Source organism: Sipha flava, unplaced genomic scaffold (genome assembly GCF_003268045.1).
Source record: "Sipha flava isolate LNK unplaced genomic scaffold, YSA_version1 101_pilon_pilon, whole genome shotgun sequence".
Classification (NCBI taxonomy): Eukaryota; Metazoa; Arthropoda; class Insecta; order Hemiptera; family Aphididae; genus Sipha; species Sipha flava.
Genome location: NW_020271715.1, coordinates 40,528 through 58,468, shown reverse-complemented (window position 1 = coordinate 58,468; position 17,941 = coordinate 40,528). Strand labels below are relative to the sequence as shown.

The 17,941-nt window shown below is 30.6% G+C and overlaps 1 protein-coding gene across 3 annotated transcripts in view; it reads left to right on the top strand.

The window, feature by feature from the left end:
- LOC112681176 (collagen alpha chain CG42342) overlaps positions 1–17,705 on the top strand; it is a 106,841-nt gene extending 89,136 nt beyond the window's left edge. The window contains exons 18-27 of one of the 3 annotated variants that reach the window (XM_025551452.1): positions 30–82; positions 7,241–7,285; positions 7,367–7,417; positions 11,705–11,731; positions 11,884–11,937; positions 12,215–12,241; positions 15,809–15,844; positions 16,204–16,338; positions 16,804–16,984; positions 17,600–17,705. In XM_025551452.1, coding sequence (XP_025407237.1) covers positions 30–82; positions 7,241–7,285; positions 7,367–7,417; positions 11,705–11,731; positions 11,884–11,937; positions 12,215–12,241; positions 15,809–15,844; positions 16,204–16,338; positions 16,804–16,965 — 590 coding nt within the window. In that variant the 3' untranslated portion in view covers positions 16,966–16,984; positions 17,600–17,705. Of the gene's footprint in view, positions 1–29; positions 83–7,240; positions 7,286–7,366; positions 7,418–8,086; positions 8,592–11,704; positions 11,732–11,883; positions 11,938–12,214; positions 12,242–15,808; positions 15,845–16,203; positions 16,339–16,803; positions 16,985–17,599 lie in introns of those variants that run through there. The other 2 variants (XM_025551439.1, XM_025551446.1) reach the window with 2 other exon arrangements.
- The last annotated feature ends 236 nt before the right edge of the window (positions 17,706–17,941 follow it).

The following is a 17,941-nucleotide window of genomic DNA, read 5'->3' as shown; positions in this document are numbered from 1 at the left end:
AATAACACGTTACGTTTCGTTGGAAATAGGTCCTCCCGGCATAAAGGGTGAGCGAGGCAAAGACGGCGACAAAGGCGAAATAGTGAGTTTTGTTTGTAAAATATTATTTTTAGACGATCGATTAATCCGACCACCATGTACCAACCTAACCATTGCAGACTATTCCAATTACTTATTACAATATTTGTGACGCATAAATTGTTCATTAATATAATTTAATATTAATAGTCAGTAGTAGTATACGGCTTAATGGTAACTTTAATAGTCAATTAATATAGAACTGGTACATGTGATGAACCGTAAATCATTTTGAAGTGGTTAAAATTAAAAACTCCAGGTATATAAAAAATTATAATAATTGTTATTATTATAATAATCGACGACGACGACGACAACAATTATTTATGTGCATGTCGAACTTGTCTCAATTCTAAATAATGTTTAGTAACGCCAAATACGACTGATAAATAGCTTTATATATATGAATATCTTTACGTCAACCTACATATTAATTAATATAAATTTTAAATGATGTTTCCAATAAAACGTAATTGGCTGACAAGTATTCGAAAACGTAAATTAGACTTTCCTTTTTCTCCCTTACCGGATATTAAAATGTCAAGGGACAAATTGTTTCAGTGTCTACTGTTTAGTAAATCTTTGACATACTGATTGAAGTGAACAGACTTTTTTAATATATATTATTGTACTGGTACAACATTATATTATATGGACAGGCTGCTGCGTTCTAAGTCATGTTCAACAGAATGAGTGAGGTCATGAAAAAAAAAGAAACCAAAAAACCGATCGTTATATACGCTTCCGAAGAAATATTAAATCTACGTCTTCTACGAGGTTCTCAGAATAATTGATTCTATAGAATACGTCTAACTGAAATGCATTTACATAATAGACCTATGTTTCTCCTTCGACATTTCTTTTGAATCTTAATCATACGTCACGCGTAGGGTTTTGATGTGGCACGATTGGTTATCGCAGTAATATACATTTTAAACGTACATGTAAACGTACACGTTTTAAATATAAATATTGGATAACTAAATATTTTAGAGTTTTTATTGGTGTTAAATAATTATCATAAATCATATAATAAGACAAAATTTAAAAACATAATTTACATGATTACCTATCTCTTTAAGCTATAGTTTGTGCTGAGATAGAGAGTAATGATAATATTAACCTTACGTGTATTTGACATACTATTTTTTTTTTTTTTTTTTTAAGTAGGTACCTCAAATTAATGTAAAATTTTTCGTAGTTAACAATTACTTGGTAATAAAAATGTTTAGATTATTTTATTTTCATGCGGTCGGCTATATTTTTATTTGAAATTTATATGGGAATAAAAATATTTAAGTGGAAAGTATTAATGTCTAGTTTTGGATGAATAATTTACAAAAGTTTCTTAAAGTTTAGTGCTTACTTAAAATTTTCACCCCATTATTATGTTCAACTAAATTTATGTGATTATAATATATATTACAATTTACAGTTTACAGTTTACAATTTGTTTAAAGCAACATAATATATCATACAACCGTGAATGGAATATATATATACATATTAACTTTACCTAAATATCTTATACTTAAATTGTTAATAAAAACCTAAATTACTACGTAAAGTTCCTATTCGGAGTGTAATATACTTTTTTTGTTTAAAATAATAGAAAATGTACAATTTTTTAAACAGAAAAAACCATGGAACCATAATATTTTATACAGAGCGATTTAATTTTATAAGGTATATTATATGCACACACTTCATGTAGTTACATCGACTATTTAAAAATTAAATATTAAACGTCCATACTGGAAAAAATCTACTTAAATAATTATAAGAAAAAACTTTATTTCACGATTGACCAAGACCAATCGTAAGTAACAATATAATAGTTATATTTTATTAATAGTTATATTTATAGTTGTTACACAACTAACAGCTACAGTTCGGCAGTTACTAGTTTTGGATGCACTAGTATTGTATTGTACACTGGTTTCATGCGTAAGTAAAATTTAGTGATTTACTTTAAATCGTCAAGAAAACCTTTAAAATTCCTGCATTTCAATTAGAATCTTCCAATTTTCTCAACACTACATAAAATATAACTAATACATTCCATATTTTTCAAGTCTATGAGTTAAAAACTAAAAAATTTTATTAAACATCTTATAAACGGGAACTGTTAATTATTGATGGACTATTAATTATTCGACTAGTAAAAGGAAAAATAAGCTAATCAACTTGAGTTTTATTACGGAACAACCGATAGTTAAAACATTCGATCACACAAGTACTAGTATTTCTCTTAATGACTATTAAATAATATGATTTAATTTAATTTATTAATTTCGTTACAAGAGGTATTTAACGCAAATTGTGTTTCTGATGTCATCAAATCGATAAACACAATATGGCACTCGACCCCTACTTTTATTGCTCATCACTTTTATAATTTTGATTGTATGAAATATATTTCATGCCCAATAATCGTTATATATGATTTTAATAATAATTTTGTCACAATATTATATTATTTGACCGATAATCTGTTATCATAAGAGTTCATTTTAAAATAATTCTAAAATACTTTTTAGGATATTAGTCACTATAATATAAAATTCATAAAACTTAATAGTTTAAATGCCATAATCGTAAAAAATAGCATAATATTGTTATAAAAGTAAAACTATAATTATATTAAATGATAATCATCGTATAAAATGTATTTCATAGTATCAACTTTATATTAAATGATGACTGATAAAATTAGGGACCAAATGCTATGCGTTTGTCGCTTGTTGGACACGATTTTTATAAATTTCATTTATATTTTAAATAGGTGTTAAGTCCCTACTTTTATAAAATTTCTGTTAGTAAAGGTCGCTTGTACCGACGTTTATTTGTATCAAATATTAACATATCATTACCAAATGATCGGAGGAACACTAGCGCTTATGCGAATGCTTTATCGATCGGCTGTTCCAAGGTACCATGTCAATTAGTTTCTTAGCTTATTTTGCCTTTTACCAGTCGGTTTATGATATATAAGTGTGAGCCAATAAACTATGGCAACGGAAATTCAGCAATAGACAACCAAAGGCTTATGTCGACTAAAACGCACTATCATTCATAAGTGTTATAATAGGAGCTATGGTACCCAATGATTATCTATTATCAGTGTTGGGACTTATCTAGATAAATTTATCTAAATAAATTATCTAGATAGATTTTTTGTCATCTTTTATCTTATCTAAATAAATAATGCTAAGTTATCTAATTAATTATCTAAGATAAAATTTTTACTTATCTAGATAATTGTCTGTATTATTTCTAAGATTAGAATTATTTTTATTCTTGTACAGAGACGAATTCAACAAATCAGAGATCATAAAAATCGGTCCAGCCGTTCTTGAATTATAAATTCTGTAACTAACCCGACTTTCTTTAATATATATATATATATATATATATATATAGATTTTGTATTTATAATCATAATTCGTGTATTATTAATAAGTAATTATTATTTCTTGGTATGACATTTTAATTGTATTTTCATGTCGGAAAAATATTTTTGGTATTCTTAAGCTTAATTTCTTATTTTTCCATGAAAGTTCCAAATATAGTAGGTATTTAATTTTAGTAAACATATGCTGAATAGTCAATACTTCACTCTTGGAACCCGTAAAGTCGTAACTACTTATAGAATCATGAAAATCATCAAATTAAGATTATATTGAAAACAATATTGTTAACTTAAAATAATTTCTTATGTATTCTGTATTCATTCTGATATGTACAGATCAATTTTAATTTTTTTTTTTTTTTTTTATAACATTTTAGTGATTAGCTATCATTAAATATTGTACATTATATATAAATACTGTTTAATGATACACAGCATTAATACAATAAACATTAAACACCTAGTACCTATAGATAATAATGATTATAATTGAGTCTTCATAGATATTATTGCTAATATGAAATATTGACCAAAAAATAAAAAATTTTGAAATTTTTTTTTTTATCTAGATAATAATGAAATTATCTTTTATCTTTATCTAGATGAATTTGGACTAATATCTTTTATCTTTATCTAGATAAATTTTGTATTATCTATTCCCAACACTGGCTATTATACATTATTTCTCGGCTTAGGATTTCCACTTCATAGCATGTTTCAGTAGTTTTTGAAAAGCACACCGTGGAGCTCTAGGGCTTCGATTAAGAGTCTTCGTTGCCAAATCTGAATTATATTAAATCCAAATATTATTAACATACTTGTTCAATCGTTACATTTACATAAATCATATAACATGTTATAATTGTATTCTACAATTGTATTCAAGCAGACGTGAATTAATTTTTTTCCATCAAACGAAATATTAAGTAAAAAGTAAATTAAACATATATATGTATATATATATTTTATGTTATAGTTAAGCCTTATATTAAGTTTTATATTTTTATAAATTAATACAGTATGTTGATTTTACATATTTTATAAATTAAATTTTATGATAGATGTTACGTTCACGACAATACATACGACAGGACACCTCGCGCGTAATATATCTTATCCTCATATCCGTGGTTTTGTGTTGTGACCGAAATTCAAACGCGTTCCACTCAACGTCGCACAATCAACAAATGCCGCGTCTCTAGCACGACCCGTACGTCGATGGTGGAGGGATAGGACCCGTGGATCGCGTAATATTCGGCTCACGTTTCATGCGCAAAGGGTCGATTCTGCGATTGCATATTCTTACCGTCCGATTTCCCAATGGTCACCGTGGCGGTGATGGCTTTGAACATAATTTCGGGGTCGACAAAAAATCGATGACCAGAATTTGCACAGCACGTGCGGTATATGTACCTACACAACAGAATATTATGGACACAAAGACCAAAGTGCCATAGTACATAGTACAGCGCTGGTATTTATAATTTCTTAACGAGAATAATTGCAACCGTTGTTCTTGAACATATTTTCGATAATAATTAATAATGGGTATCATGAACAGCTCTGAGGTATACACATACAAGTACATAAATAACAGCGCAGGAATAAAATATTGGTCCCCGTAATAATATACGTGTTACTTATTTTATAAATAATGTCTTTAAATTTAAAATGATTGTTCAATATATTTTAAACGAGTCGTAACGGCCTAGTCAGGACTGACCAGTCCGAACCGAACCTGATTAATCTGGTTATATTTTTTTTTAAACCGGACGAACTGAATTGATTTTAGTTTAAACCAGAACTGAACCGAAATTTTAAAAAAAAATATGCATTCGGACTGAAACAATCCTTCACATATTTGTATACGATAAGGCTGAACCATACTGATCTATGCGTGCTGAATCGCGTAGTGGTTTCCTATAACCTTCGAATCTCAAGCCGTTACATTTTGAACTTTTTATCGGTCTGAACGATACAATATTATATTTTTATTTATATTTTATATAAACGAATTTGTGCGTGGTCGTACGCGACGAGACGAATCGGTTGATTATGAAGTCGAAGAGCGTGTAAGTAGTTGAATGAGAAAATATCATTACAGACGCGTCTCAGATGTTAATAAATTCGGGATGGACGAGGGATGAGACTGCTTCGATAGAAACAAAAACAACGTTTAAACGTTATTAAAAGCCGAATAGTGCACTAAGCCCATTTTAACGATATTCTCGTAATAGTTTATATTACGACTAACGGTTGTATATTTTTTTTTATACATTTTCGCGAAGTCCTGCTTTACTATCGTTTTCTAAATTACAACAAATCACGATATTATGTCAAAATCAATGCGAAATTAAATGCACGGTTTTTCTCTTCAATTTTACAATTTAAAATTACCTTGGAATTCCGGGTATGGTAATTTCGCAGTGTACAGGTCTCTTTAACAGTAGTAGTAGGAGGAGGAGGAGTTGAATGAAATGACCGAGGAGTATGTTCTTTGTTATCTGCTCACGTGAAAGTTACATAATAATTCGCAAAAATGAAGGTGTCCGTTGGCCCACTCAATAACAGTACAACTAAAGCAATGAAATTGCTATTATATATATATATATATATATATAATACATACCTACATCTGCGTCTAAGGTAGGTACTGTACGGAACATCTGAACCGGTAAACATTGTGAAATAGGTAACCCCAACAACAAATTTTCATTGAGATTTGTATTTTACCTGTGATGAATGTTTGGATGCCTATTGTACAACATCGTAACTGAATTAATCTTTCTGTCCCGTATTGTATAACAAAAAACACATTGTTCATATGAAAACACTACGAATCGAAATGTTCAAAATGGATTAAGAACGGTAACAAATGTTCTACCAAGAGTGTATGTGCAATATCATTGTTAGCTATTTTGTTATTGGCTATTTGTTTTAAAATAATTTGTGCTATATCTTTTATTTGCGAAGTGATCGCAATGTTCCCCTTGTTCACATTAGGCCAACTACAAATGCGGGAGAAAATATGAAATCCCATCTGATTTATGATTGCTTACCATTTATTTGTTTTTAATGTTTATCATTGCCTTTTAGCTCTAATGAGGTTCTGGTTAGGGAAAGGCTAGAAATATTTATTAATTTTTCATTACCTGCAGCCCGATTTTATTTATGTACTTATTACGTTTAGCACTTATAATCGTCGGCAGTATCGTTGTAATAAAAAGGAGTCTGTTCAAGTATTATTCAAAAATTAGTATGCAAGCAACATCTTCAATATTGTTCAATAGTTTCTAGTATATTATTACTGACCGAGTAAAAAATGAAACCGATTTTTATTTTTTTATTTTTCTGAGTTGAGTTTCAAAATTTAAATATAAAACGGTTCCACGTAATAATATGTATAAGAACATGTTGAACCTTCCAAGCCTTTTATACTTTTTTGCTATCATTTTTTTGGCGTGACTTTCGAGAGGTAAACAAAACATTTTCAGATCACCACCGCATTTTGTTACGTAAATCTCGTACTAAATATAATATTATTAAAAAATATTGCAAATTTATCACATGGTCATCATGTTACTCAATCGTTTGCCGAAAAAATAAACCAATCTACTTATTGGATATTAACGTTAGACGTTTTCCGTCGAAAAAGTCGTTGGATAACATTATTGGAAACCCTGTTATAATACACCTACAATATAATGTAATATTTATACTATCAAAATCTGATGTAAACTTTTATTGCAGGGCGAGAAAGGATCCAAAGGAGATCCCGGGCCAATGGGCTTACCTGTAAGTATAAATAATGCGAAAGGACAAGCCTTTAACAAAAACTGATCACATTATTTTTGTTGTTTTTTCTCCAAAATATAGGGCCCAATTGGACCTAGAGGAGATTCGATCCCGGGCAAAACCGGTCCCACGGTAAGAAATAAATAAATAAACACATTATATCATACTATTATTAAATACTGTTATTATGATTTATTAACATATCATTAAACATGACAAAAATGCTTTTTCTACAGGTTTAAGGCAGTATAATACTTCTTTGACACGTGCAAACACTAACACACATATATCCGTCTAAAACTAAAAAAAAAAAAAATTAAACAACTTCTTAGATTCTAACTATACTCATTATTTTTTTTTTTCAAATCCTATTATTATTACCATTAGAGTTTTATTGACTAACGATTTTTTTCTATATATATTATTAGTCGTACGCTATTCTTAATGTTAATAACTAACGGTTAATATAATATATTTTGTAGTTATCGTATCGTTTCGTAACACGGTTATTAACTCATGTATAATTATAATATTTATAAGTTCGTAATATCAATGTATTCATGGTTTTCATTTTATTTTTAATATTTTTTATATAATTTACTCGTTTTGTAAATCGTTGTTGCCAAATAATTTGCATTATTTGTAAATATTATTTTTTCTTTTCGAGCCAAACCATATTGTATGATATTACGATGATAAGAAGTTTCATAGCACGTCATATAATATTATTAATACGAAAATGATTATGTTTTTTTTTTACGAAAAACATTTATAAGTGTTTTTTTTTTTTTTTGTATATAGGTACCTAACGTCCAAAATCCACTTAAATGGCAGTGGGGCTAAGCCGATTCGTCACATGTACACACACACGTATACCTTTATTTTCTTTATTTTGATTTTATAGTTCTTAATTTTAAACCAATACTATATTTCAAATGTCAACTATTTGTCCTCACGATAAGGTTAAGTATCATACGATTTATTTGAGTGAAAAACGGTCTGAAAAAATAAACGAACATAAAATAATTCTATGAATTGCACATCGAACAAAATATGCTGTATTGTCATACGTCGTACCGATTCCATTCATCCCGTTGATCGTCGACATCATTTACATAACGATTAGGTACTTTACGTTTCAATGGTATTCATTATTCACATACCTGGTGTGTATTCGTAACAATTGGTAAAAAGTATTTATACGGTAGTTGATGTGTCAACAAATCTGTCGGCGGTTAATTAAATTCGCAATATACCCTCCCTGTTAATTTTCTTCTTCAAACTTTTTAACGTAACAAAACGATTGCGTTTTTTCTTTCCACCGTTTTTTCGCATCGAATTGCCCATGTTTATTTACTATCACGATTACCATTTGTCCCAATCGTGTCTATGTTATCCAATCGACGAGTAACGATATTATTATTAAATTTGTACCTCGAAGGTATTTTACTGCTCTCTTTCGTATTCCATTTTCTTTTCGTTTTCCTTCACCGCCACCGAAAAACGGTTACGATTTCAACGACGATATTACATCCCGGGAATAATATTGTTGGTAATTTTCGTGATTTCTGTGTCCCGTTACACATCGAAATCGTCATGGACTCAAGATATTCGTTCATTCTTTTTTTTTCTACAAACTCGTGTATATATATATATAATACGTAATATAACGATACACATACAATAATTGTACGTGTCGTATGTTTTATAGTAACAATATATATTATAAATATTATGGACACTTGTTTGTCTACGTGCAATGAAACGCATTATACGGACCGATGATAAAATGTCGAAATCGCGTTCATGCATTCCGGTTATATATAATCGAAAAGTACGACTCGTGCATGCCATGTACTGTAAAAATTCGAAATACTATTAACATCTCTTGGAAAAAATACGTATATCGGGAAAATAAAAATAAAATTTTAGGTGAAATATTATGAATGTATACCATTTCATTATATTATTGTAAAATATATATATTTATACTTATCGATAAATATTATATAATATTATTGTAAACATAATAATTTATATACATATATATATATAGCTCTTTTATTACGATTTTTGCGTGTATTATTATTATTATTTTTTTTTTTTTTAATATATAAAATATATAATTGATTCAGAATAACGATAAAATTTACAATTATAAACTATGTATATTTTAAGTGTATTGTAATATGTTAAATTTTTACTTATAATAAATTTAATAATAAACGAACGACCGCTATAATATACATTATAGTTCTCGTATTGTATATGCGTAATATTATGTTGTAGTTAGTGCGTTCACCACGTGTTTGCATCAAAAATGTCACTAATCAATGATCGAACGCAACAGAATGATGCACGTTTTTTTTTTTTTTTTACTTTATCCTTTAGACGGATTTTGCCTACGAGACACTTGCTCCTTAAAAATCGGTGTTTTGTCACGTATTTATCGATGCTCTATGACAATATAACACCCAACTAGTTTTGTTCGTCGATATTTGGTGTATTACATTTGTAATCAAAAATGACTTATTAAACGTAAAATCAATGATAATTATATTTTTCGTGCCAAAGAAAAATAATCCAACATAATTAATATCAGTTCACTCAAATTAAAATGTTTTATTTTTAGATAATAAATGAATAATCTTTATTGTTTTAAAATTATAATATAGTAATTTCTCGCAGGATGTTCGAATTTTCGGTAAAACTAAACATACGCATATCGATTAATACAATCAATAGATAATTTCCTAAGTACTCAGCAATTTAAAACGGTTGTAATAATTAATGAGAATAATGGTGAAAAATATTTGTAAAATATTACTCTTATGTCATACATATATTAGAAGACAAAAATACGTAGGCACGTTGAGTTTTCCTTTAAAAATTTTTATATCGTATTTGAAATAAGGGATAATTTAATAAAAATATGTCAGTTCTTAAGCCTGGTCTTATGCAAAATGCATTTTACATTTTTAATAACCAACTCTCAAGTCATTAATTTCCGGTCAGAGATTATTATGTACTCTATTAATTTACATTATGCAATATGTTTCAAATCATAATTATGTTTAAAAGCATTCGTTTATATGTTTTATGCTTACGTTATGGAGTAAATTATTTTCAAATTTGTTAATATAAAAATCGTAAAACTTATTATTTTGTAACGAATGATATTTCTATGATAGTCAATTATTCCTCAGCTGCGTTGATTTACTTACGAAAATATGAATGGATGGTTTTTAGAGCCGGTATTTTGCTATCATTATATTTTCATAAAAATAATAAAATCGGTTTTTTTCGTATTTTATTTCTTGAATATAAAAGTAATATGAATGCTATGCTAAATTTTTCAATGTTTATTTTAAATTAAATTCAAAAGTAGAAGAAAAAAAACATATTTTTTAAGTTGAAATTTGTACGATTTTAAAATAGTATTTTAAAAATGATTAATAAAAAAAAAAGTTATTTAAATGTATGGTGCATTGTTTATTATTCTATAGTAAATTAAAATATGTTTTAGTTTTAAGAATAAATTTCAATATTTTTGCAATGCCATCAATGTATTTGTACTATACATAAATATAAATATTCATACAATATTTAAGTTAATATTTGTTTTCAAGAACTAAGCAATTATACAACGGAGAATATTTTTATCAATTTTCCTTTAGAATAAATTATCAATTTGTAATATACAAACGCTGGAAAATAAATCGTTTACATCAAGTTTGATATAGATACCAACAGTTGTATTATAATTTATTTTTTTGCTCATGTATGGTATTTAATTTCTATAATTTTATATACTAATTGTATTAACGATTTAATTAATAATTATAAAAATAAAAAAACACTAACATTTAAAAATTTGAAAACGAAAAAACTATTTTAAAACTTGTACAATAATTTAATGGGTGAAAATTAAAACAATAAATTTTTGATAATTTAATTTAAATATATGCATGAATGTATGATAAAAATGGTGGCAAGCACAATAAAAAAAAATCTCATGTTATAGAAAAAGTTCGGGCATCGAAAAACGTGTACGAAATAATACAGCATTAAATTTTTATTTTAAAAATTATACAAAATATAATTATAAATCTATCAAAACATCCCCCGGTATTGTTCGAAGTGAATAAATGTTTTTATTTGATTCGTGATATGTTGATATTTGATAATTATTTTTGTGTTTTCGTGAATTAACGAAAGAAATAAAACTCGCGGAATGCTGCATGTGCCTGGGTGAGTACCTACTTATACTGTACCGGCTGCTGATTCCTGCAGATTAACCGTTTTTGGCCTATACCGTTTTATATACATTTCACTAACCCTTTTGCAAGACTGTCCGTATCCCAAATGAGTTAATTATCTATATACGTGTTAATAAGGCTGTGGTTTTTGTTGTTATAGGGTCCTCCAGGACTGGACGGGATGAAGGTAATTATCAAATTATAATTTTATAGACGATATTAATTAATTGTCTTTGATATTTTATGATTAAAATAACAAACTTGTAATCTGGTCAGGTTATTTTTACCGAACAACATCTAATGTTTCTGTGTCTATCGCTTTATCGCCTATATTTCTAGGGTGGTCAAGGGGAGCCCGGTACCAAAGGGGAACGTGGAGATCCTGGCCTGCCTGTATGTATGTCGTACAATATACATAATCGTATATTATAATAATTTATCTCGTGTGTGTGTGTGTGTATGTTTTTATATTTACGTTCATATGTATACACATGTGTGTTTGTGTGCGCGTGCACGTGTTACAATATACACACATGTGTATACGTATGAACGTACTATTATGATGTACAATCGTATATTTAAATATTTTTAACGCCGTTCTAATCAACACGGTTTTAATATGAAAATCTTTAAGAAAACAATACTTCCAGCTGTTTCTATTCTGTTTTAGGGTACGGATGGCATTCCTGGTGGTGAGGTATAACATTCAACTAAACAATATTAACATTTATTATCTGTTATAGTCGTATCTTTACTTTTTATTTATTTAGCTTCAATACTTACATTATAATCATAGGCGCGCGTACGGGGGTATACCTGTGCACCTTCCGAATTGCTCATCATTAAATGGTGCCCTATAATTAAAGTTTAAGAGTAAGGGACCAGTATTTTAACTGATGTTGCTTAAATAAAATAGAACTTATTCTAAAACTATTTGGTAAAAAATAAATTATTTCAAAAATTGTTGAAAAAATTATAAACAAAATGTTCTACATTTTCGTGAAACATTTTTTTATGATAATATAACAGCTACAATTGACTAAAAAAGTACAGATCAGAAATAATTTAAGTTATCTGAGAAAAATATACGAGATTCAAGGAAAACATATTCATTGGGACCAATACAGCACAATATTAAATATAGCATTAAAGATATGTTTATTTAATTACTTATGCATTATAATTTATTAAATATACCCACATGTGTTGTTAAAATGGGGCCCAAAAGTATTGTAAGCACCCTCTGAAGTACAGATCTACGCACGCCTATGGTTATAATGATTATAATGACCAACGCGTCAATTTTACTGACTATTTTGCTATTATTATTGTAATACATACTATAATAGTACGATATTGGTAACTTTGACCGAACGCAATTATTTTGTACTGTCTTGAAGCTTTATTGATGTGCAGCAGCTTCATCCTAACGAACACCGTTCAAGCGTTTAACCCGTCAAAACTAACACAACTAGAATGCGTATATTATAAGACATCGTATTCGGTTTTGGAATACAGCGTACAATATGGCGTGATAATGTCCTGTTAAGATCAAACAGTGAGTTCCACTTAATGTGATCACCGGTTTATAGAATCAACCGTTTATTGGAATCAAAAAAAAATTCCCAAACCAAATCGCATGTTACTAATGTTAAATTGAACTTTTATTTGAACCACTATGCACCGAATAAATAAATCACTATTATGAACATTCTTATCGTTTTTGTGGTATTTTAAATTGATTAATTTATAAAATGTATTTTATTTTTGAACTTAAAAGTGTATAAATGTATCACTGTATGTCATTTACTCTTGTCGTTTAGTTTATTTTGGTTCTTGATCAAAATTGCTGAGCAAATGGAAATATTTGTCAACAAAACAAAAAAAAAAAAATGATTTACTCGTTCTTTTTAATAATTTATTTAAATTATTTAAATTAAAAGAATCTTAAGTGCAATCGAAAACAAATTGTTTTTTTAAATTTATTTTTAATGAATTTTTTTTAAAATTATTTCAGTTTACTTTTTTATTTGGTTTTAGTTTTATTTCAAGTAAACGTGAAAATATAGAAGCATTAAAAGAAAAAAAAAAGGTTTTTTTGGAATCAACCGGTTAATAGAATCAAAATAGCCTGAACCAATGTGATCACATTAAGCGGAACTCACCGTATTATTGTACAGTAGTCGCCGCTTTTTGGGTTCATTTCGGGATCGTTTTGAGTCCGTTAACCGAATGAGACGGTTAGGCGAAATACTCGAGATGAAAAAAATAAATATATATACACATCTGTTTATGAAAAAATACAATTTCAATAATGATAAATTACTACAAATCCGATATCGAAACTAAACTGCAACGGTGACGAGGTTAATACATTCCGCTGATGTTCCTCTCACGTTGTCGTCAAGTGCGGGTTTTCGGCGGTCGTGCGTTCCGATTTTCCGTGGGACGTTGCGTACGAAACGAGATTACGAACATAGGTGGAGCCCTACACAGGGAATCTGATAAGGATAATAAGGATTTCTAATAAGGATTCGCGGCGTGCGTTGTTCTGCGTGGAAATTCAGAGAGACCGATCGGGTGTGCTTTGGGATGGCGGATAGGGTGTACACACGACAACGCCACTAAGGGAATGGATTGAAAAATGAAAAGCCCGAAACGATTCGCGCACCGTAGTCCGTCGTCAAGGTCGACGTAAAAAGAAAAGGAGCGCGTTCGTCACAGGCACGACGAGCCGACAACAATACGATTGTTTAATATATAAATACATAAGAGAGAAAAAATATTATTGAGGAATATAAGTCCTTGGATCTTGCGTTTCAAGTGTAAACTTATAACGATAAAAATAAATCATTGTTTATTCGTTTGATTTATTTTTTTTAGAGCGTTTTTTTTTTACTATCGCGCCGTTTTGCAGGTTAACCTGATGTAGTAATCAGTTACGTTTTTATTTTAATATGCATTTCTTTAACGACTGCGCGTGTCCATAAATTTGACTTCGTACTTTTACTTGAAAACCGCTTGCGCAGTGCTGGGTTATGTGACTACAGTCGCGGGCGAAAACTTAATCTTTTAAATAGAACACAATTCGTAAAGGATCTCCCACCTCGAGTCCTGCTGCGCGTGTACTTCGAAACCGAATACGTTCAATCACACCCATAAGTACGTAGTACTACAACTAATACGCAGTAGAACGTTAAGAAAATTCGTGTTTGCTCCTCCGGAATGAGCATGAACGTGAATTATGCCATTTGTGTAACGATGACGTGGCGTTCTCGGCCGGTGAAAAGCATCGGGGAATCTTATCCTAACTCACGAAAATCGTATAATCTTTTACGTGCGCGCAGAGATCTGTAATACCTTAGGGGAATAGGTTCATAATTTCCATGAAAAACTCCACTTCATTTCTGAAAAATAAGGTTTGAATTTTGTTTCCGATAAATCGATTTCTATACCTAAGCTATCGTTTGAGAACTACTATTATTCTGATAAAAATAAACTATTTCATATAATCATATAACCTAAATTAAATCCATAACTATTGAAGGAGAGAAAATATGATTTATATGGCAGATAGTTTTTTGATCATGTCTTCTGCAATAATTGGTCCGTACTAATATTTCTCGATATTGCTGTTTTGTCATATATACTATATGAACTGCGACGGTTTATGTTGTTGACAACACTTTTATAACTAGTGAAATCATATTTTCATATAATTATTTTATATTCAAAAGTTTTAATGTAAAATCACCAAACTTAAGCCTATACATTGGTACCGAACTGACGTTTTAGTTATAAACAAATGAAACAAATACAAATAAATAACATAAAAAAAAATCGATTTTTGGGGTCCAATCCTTATTGAATAACTTTCAATGGTATACAATTTATAGTTTGGCAGAAAGATTTGGCGGAATCAAAAATCAAACTTTTTTTTCCATTTCGGCGAAAAAGAATGACTCGTTCCCTCTCGCGTACAGTTCTATCGCATCAATTTTCTTCCATTCAAGTTTTCGCCACCTACTAATAACGATCCGAACTCATGAAACTTACTGCCTATGACTTTGACTACTTTTACACATGGACATATATGTGGCGTCCTTTAAAGGTTCTAGCCGATCTCAGAGTGCAGTCGGATGATGGGGTAGCCCTTCCCGGAATAACGTTTACCGGGCGATTTCGCCAGTCACAACGCGTCAAAACCACGTTATATTTTAAAGGTATCCGGGTGTCGTTTTAATACCATCGTGTTGATTTTCAGGGTCCCAAAGGAGACAAGGGCTACAAAGGTGAACCCGTAAGTATTGGAGACCGTGCAAAATTTTGAATTATGTGTGCATAATATATGCGGGACTGAAAGACTATATATCACCTGCAGTAGACATTTGTTTCGGTGTTTATTATTGCTACGATTAACATGGAATTGGATTTATCGTTAATAATTCGTGTGTGTCCAATACGGATGATATACACACGCTCTGTGAAACGATTCGAATTTAAATTCGCAGGGTCGAACAATGCTGTTGCAGGCGATAGTTCGGTTGTTATAATATTATAGTGTTTTTGTCCCGCAACGTGCACCACTACCGTGGTATAGTACATCACACGCTCGGATCGTGGAAAAATACCATATGCAAATCTAAACGTCTATTACAGGGTCCGACCGGTAAAAAAGGCCGAAAGGGAGACAAGGGCGATAAAGGCGACCAGGGAGTGCCGGGATTGGATGCGCCGTGTCCCATAGGACTAGACGGATTGCCATTACCCGGATGCGGTTGGAGGCCACAAAAGGTATAAGCATAAAGGAGCGCATTATTTTTCCGCTCCTAATAACTTATAAATGAGCTATGTAAATCGTACCGTTCCCGAGTATACATACGTTTTTTATTCCTTTATAATCCTGTATACACGCTGTCGGTGATGGATCCATATCGAAATAATAAGAAAATTTTAAAACTCGAACGGTGCACTTTAATGACAACACGTTATCCGGTGTGTACTACAGACTAAAGTCTAATGGTTTTTATTATTATTCATGTATTTTTGACCGTGGCCACGCAGGTATGTCTAAACCTAAAACCCCGAGATCTAATGAGGTTTTGTTTTTCGAGAACAGGAGGCGCAAATTATCTTAGCCCCTTGCCCTTTGGACCCACCTGTCGTTTTAATTAATTTACCGAACCCGTACAATTAATAATTAACAATTGACGCCATACACTAACGTTTGGTCCACCCTATGTTTGCATACGTGAAAAGGAGCCAACGACCACGACGAAATCGTACAGATCCATGTCACAGACCACGGAGGCGCCAACGGACGCTTATGACGACGAGGGCGGTGACGAGGAGACCGGAGGCGATTATGGCGACGAGTACACCGACGAGACGGAATCTTACCAATCGGCCACAAAAAAATAACACTGTTCGACATCCAGAGGTGTGTACGTGCGTTAGGACAGTGGTCGATGTTGACACAGCCGTTGTTATATTTTGTCCTAACTACTGACGAAAGTCGCAGAGTCGTGTTGCGCCGTTTGACCTTTGCTGCTTCACTACACGACGATGAATCCGTGTAGGCACAATCAATATGAGACATAGTTTTTAGGCACGAGGAAGTTCTATGTTTGTTTATATTATTAGTCGAAAATGTGTAGCAAAAGGGAGGCAAGACGGTTAAGCCCTCCTCTCCCTCAAAATTAATTATTTGCGTCTACGATTGTAATGTAACCCGTTGAAAAATAATTGAATCCAATTTGTTTGCATATTTTTTATTATTATATTCTAACGTAAAGCCATACTAATGATTTTTAGAAATCCACCCTCGTTAAATCTGTCCAATTCCACATAAAGTCTCAAGAGAAAACAAAAAAAAAAAAAAAAAACACTATGACATTTTGTCCTAAACGTCCCACACGAGTCGTACGTTGCGATATTACTCTTTCACTATCAACATAATATACTCGGCTGTAGCACTGTGGTCTTCGCTGAAAAACTTCATCATTTTTGCACCGTACCAATCTAATGTGATATTATTATATATTGTGATTTTCAGAAGTTCACCGTCGACGACAATAAATTGCTCCGAAATCAAAACGGTGGCGCAATTTATACAATACAGATAACATCGATTGAAACGCGACGGAAAACGTCACTAGGTTTAAAAATACATACCTACTCATATTATACGTTTTCGTATGGTAAACTTGTAAATATATTTTATATAAAAAAATACGATTAAGTCGTGCCAGCCGTTTTAATAGGAATACAATTAACCGGGACGAGTTCTGTTCAATCGCGTCTATCGTCGTGTTCTTTTGTATAATTAATAAAGATATATTTTTTTAAACAATAATAATAATAATAAGAGATAAAATAATTATGAATCGAAACTCCA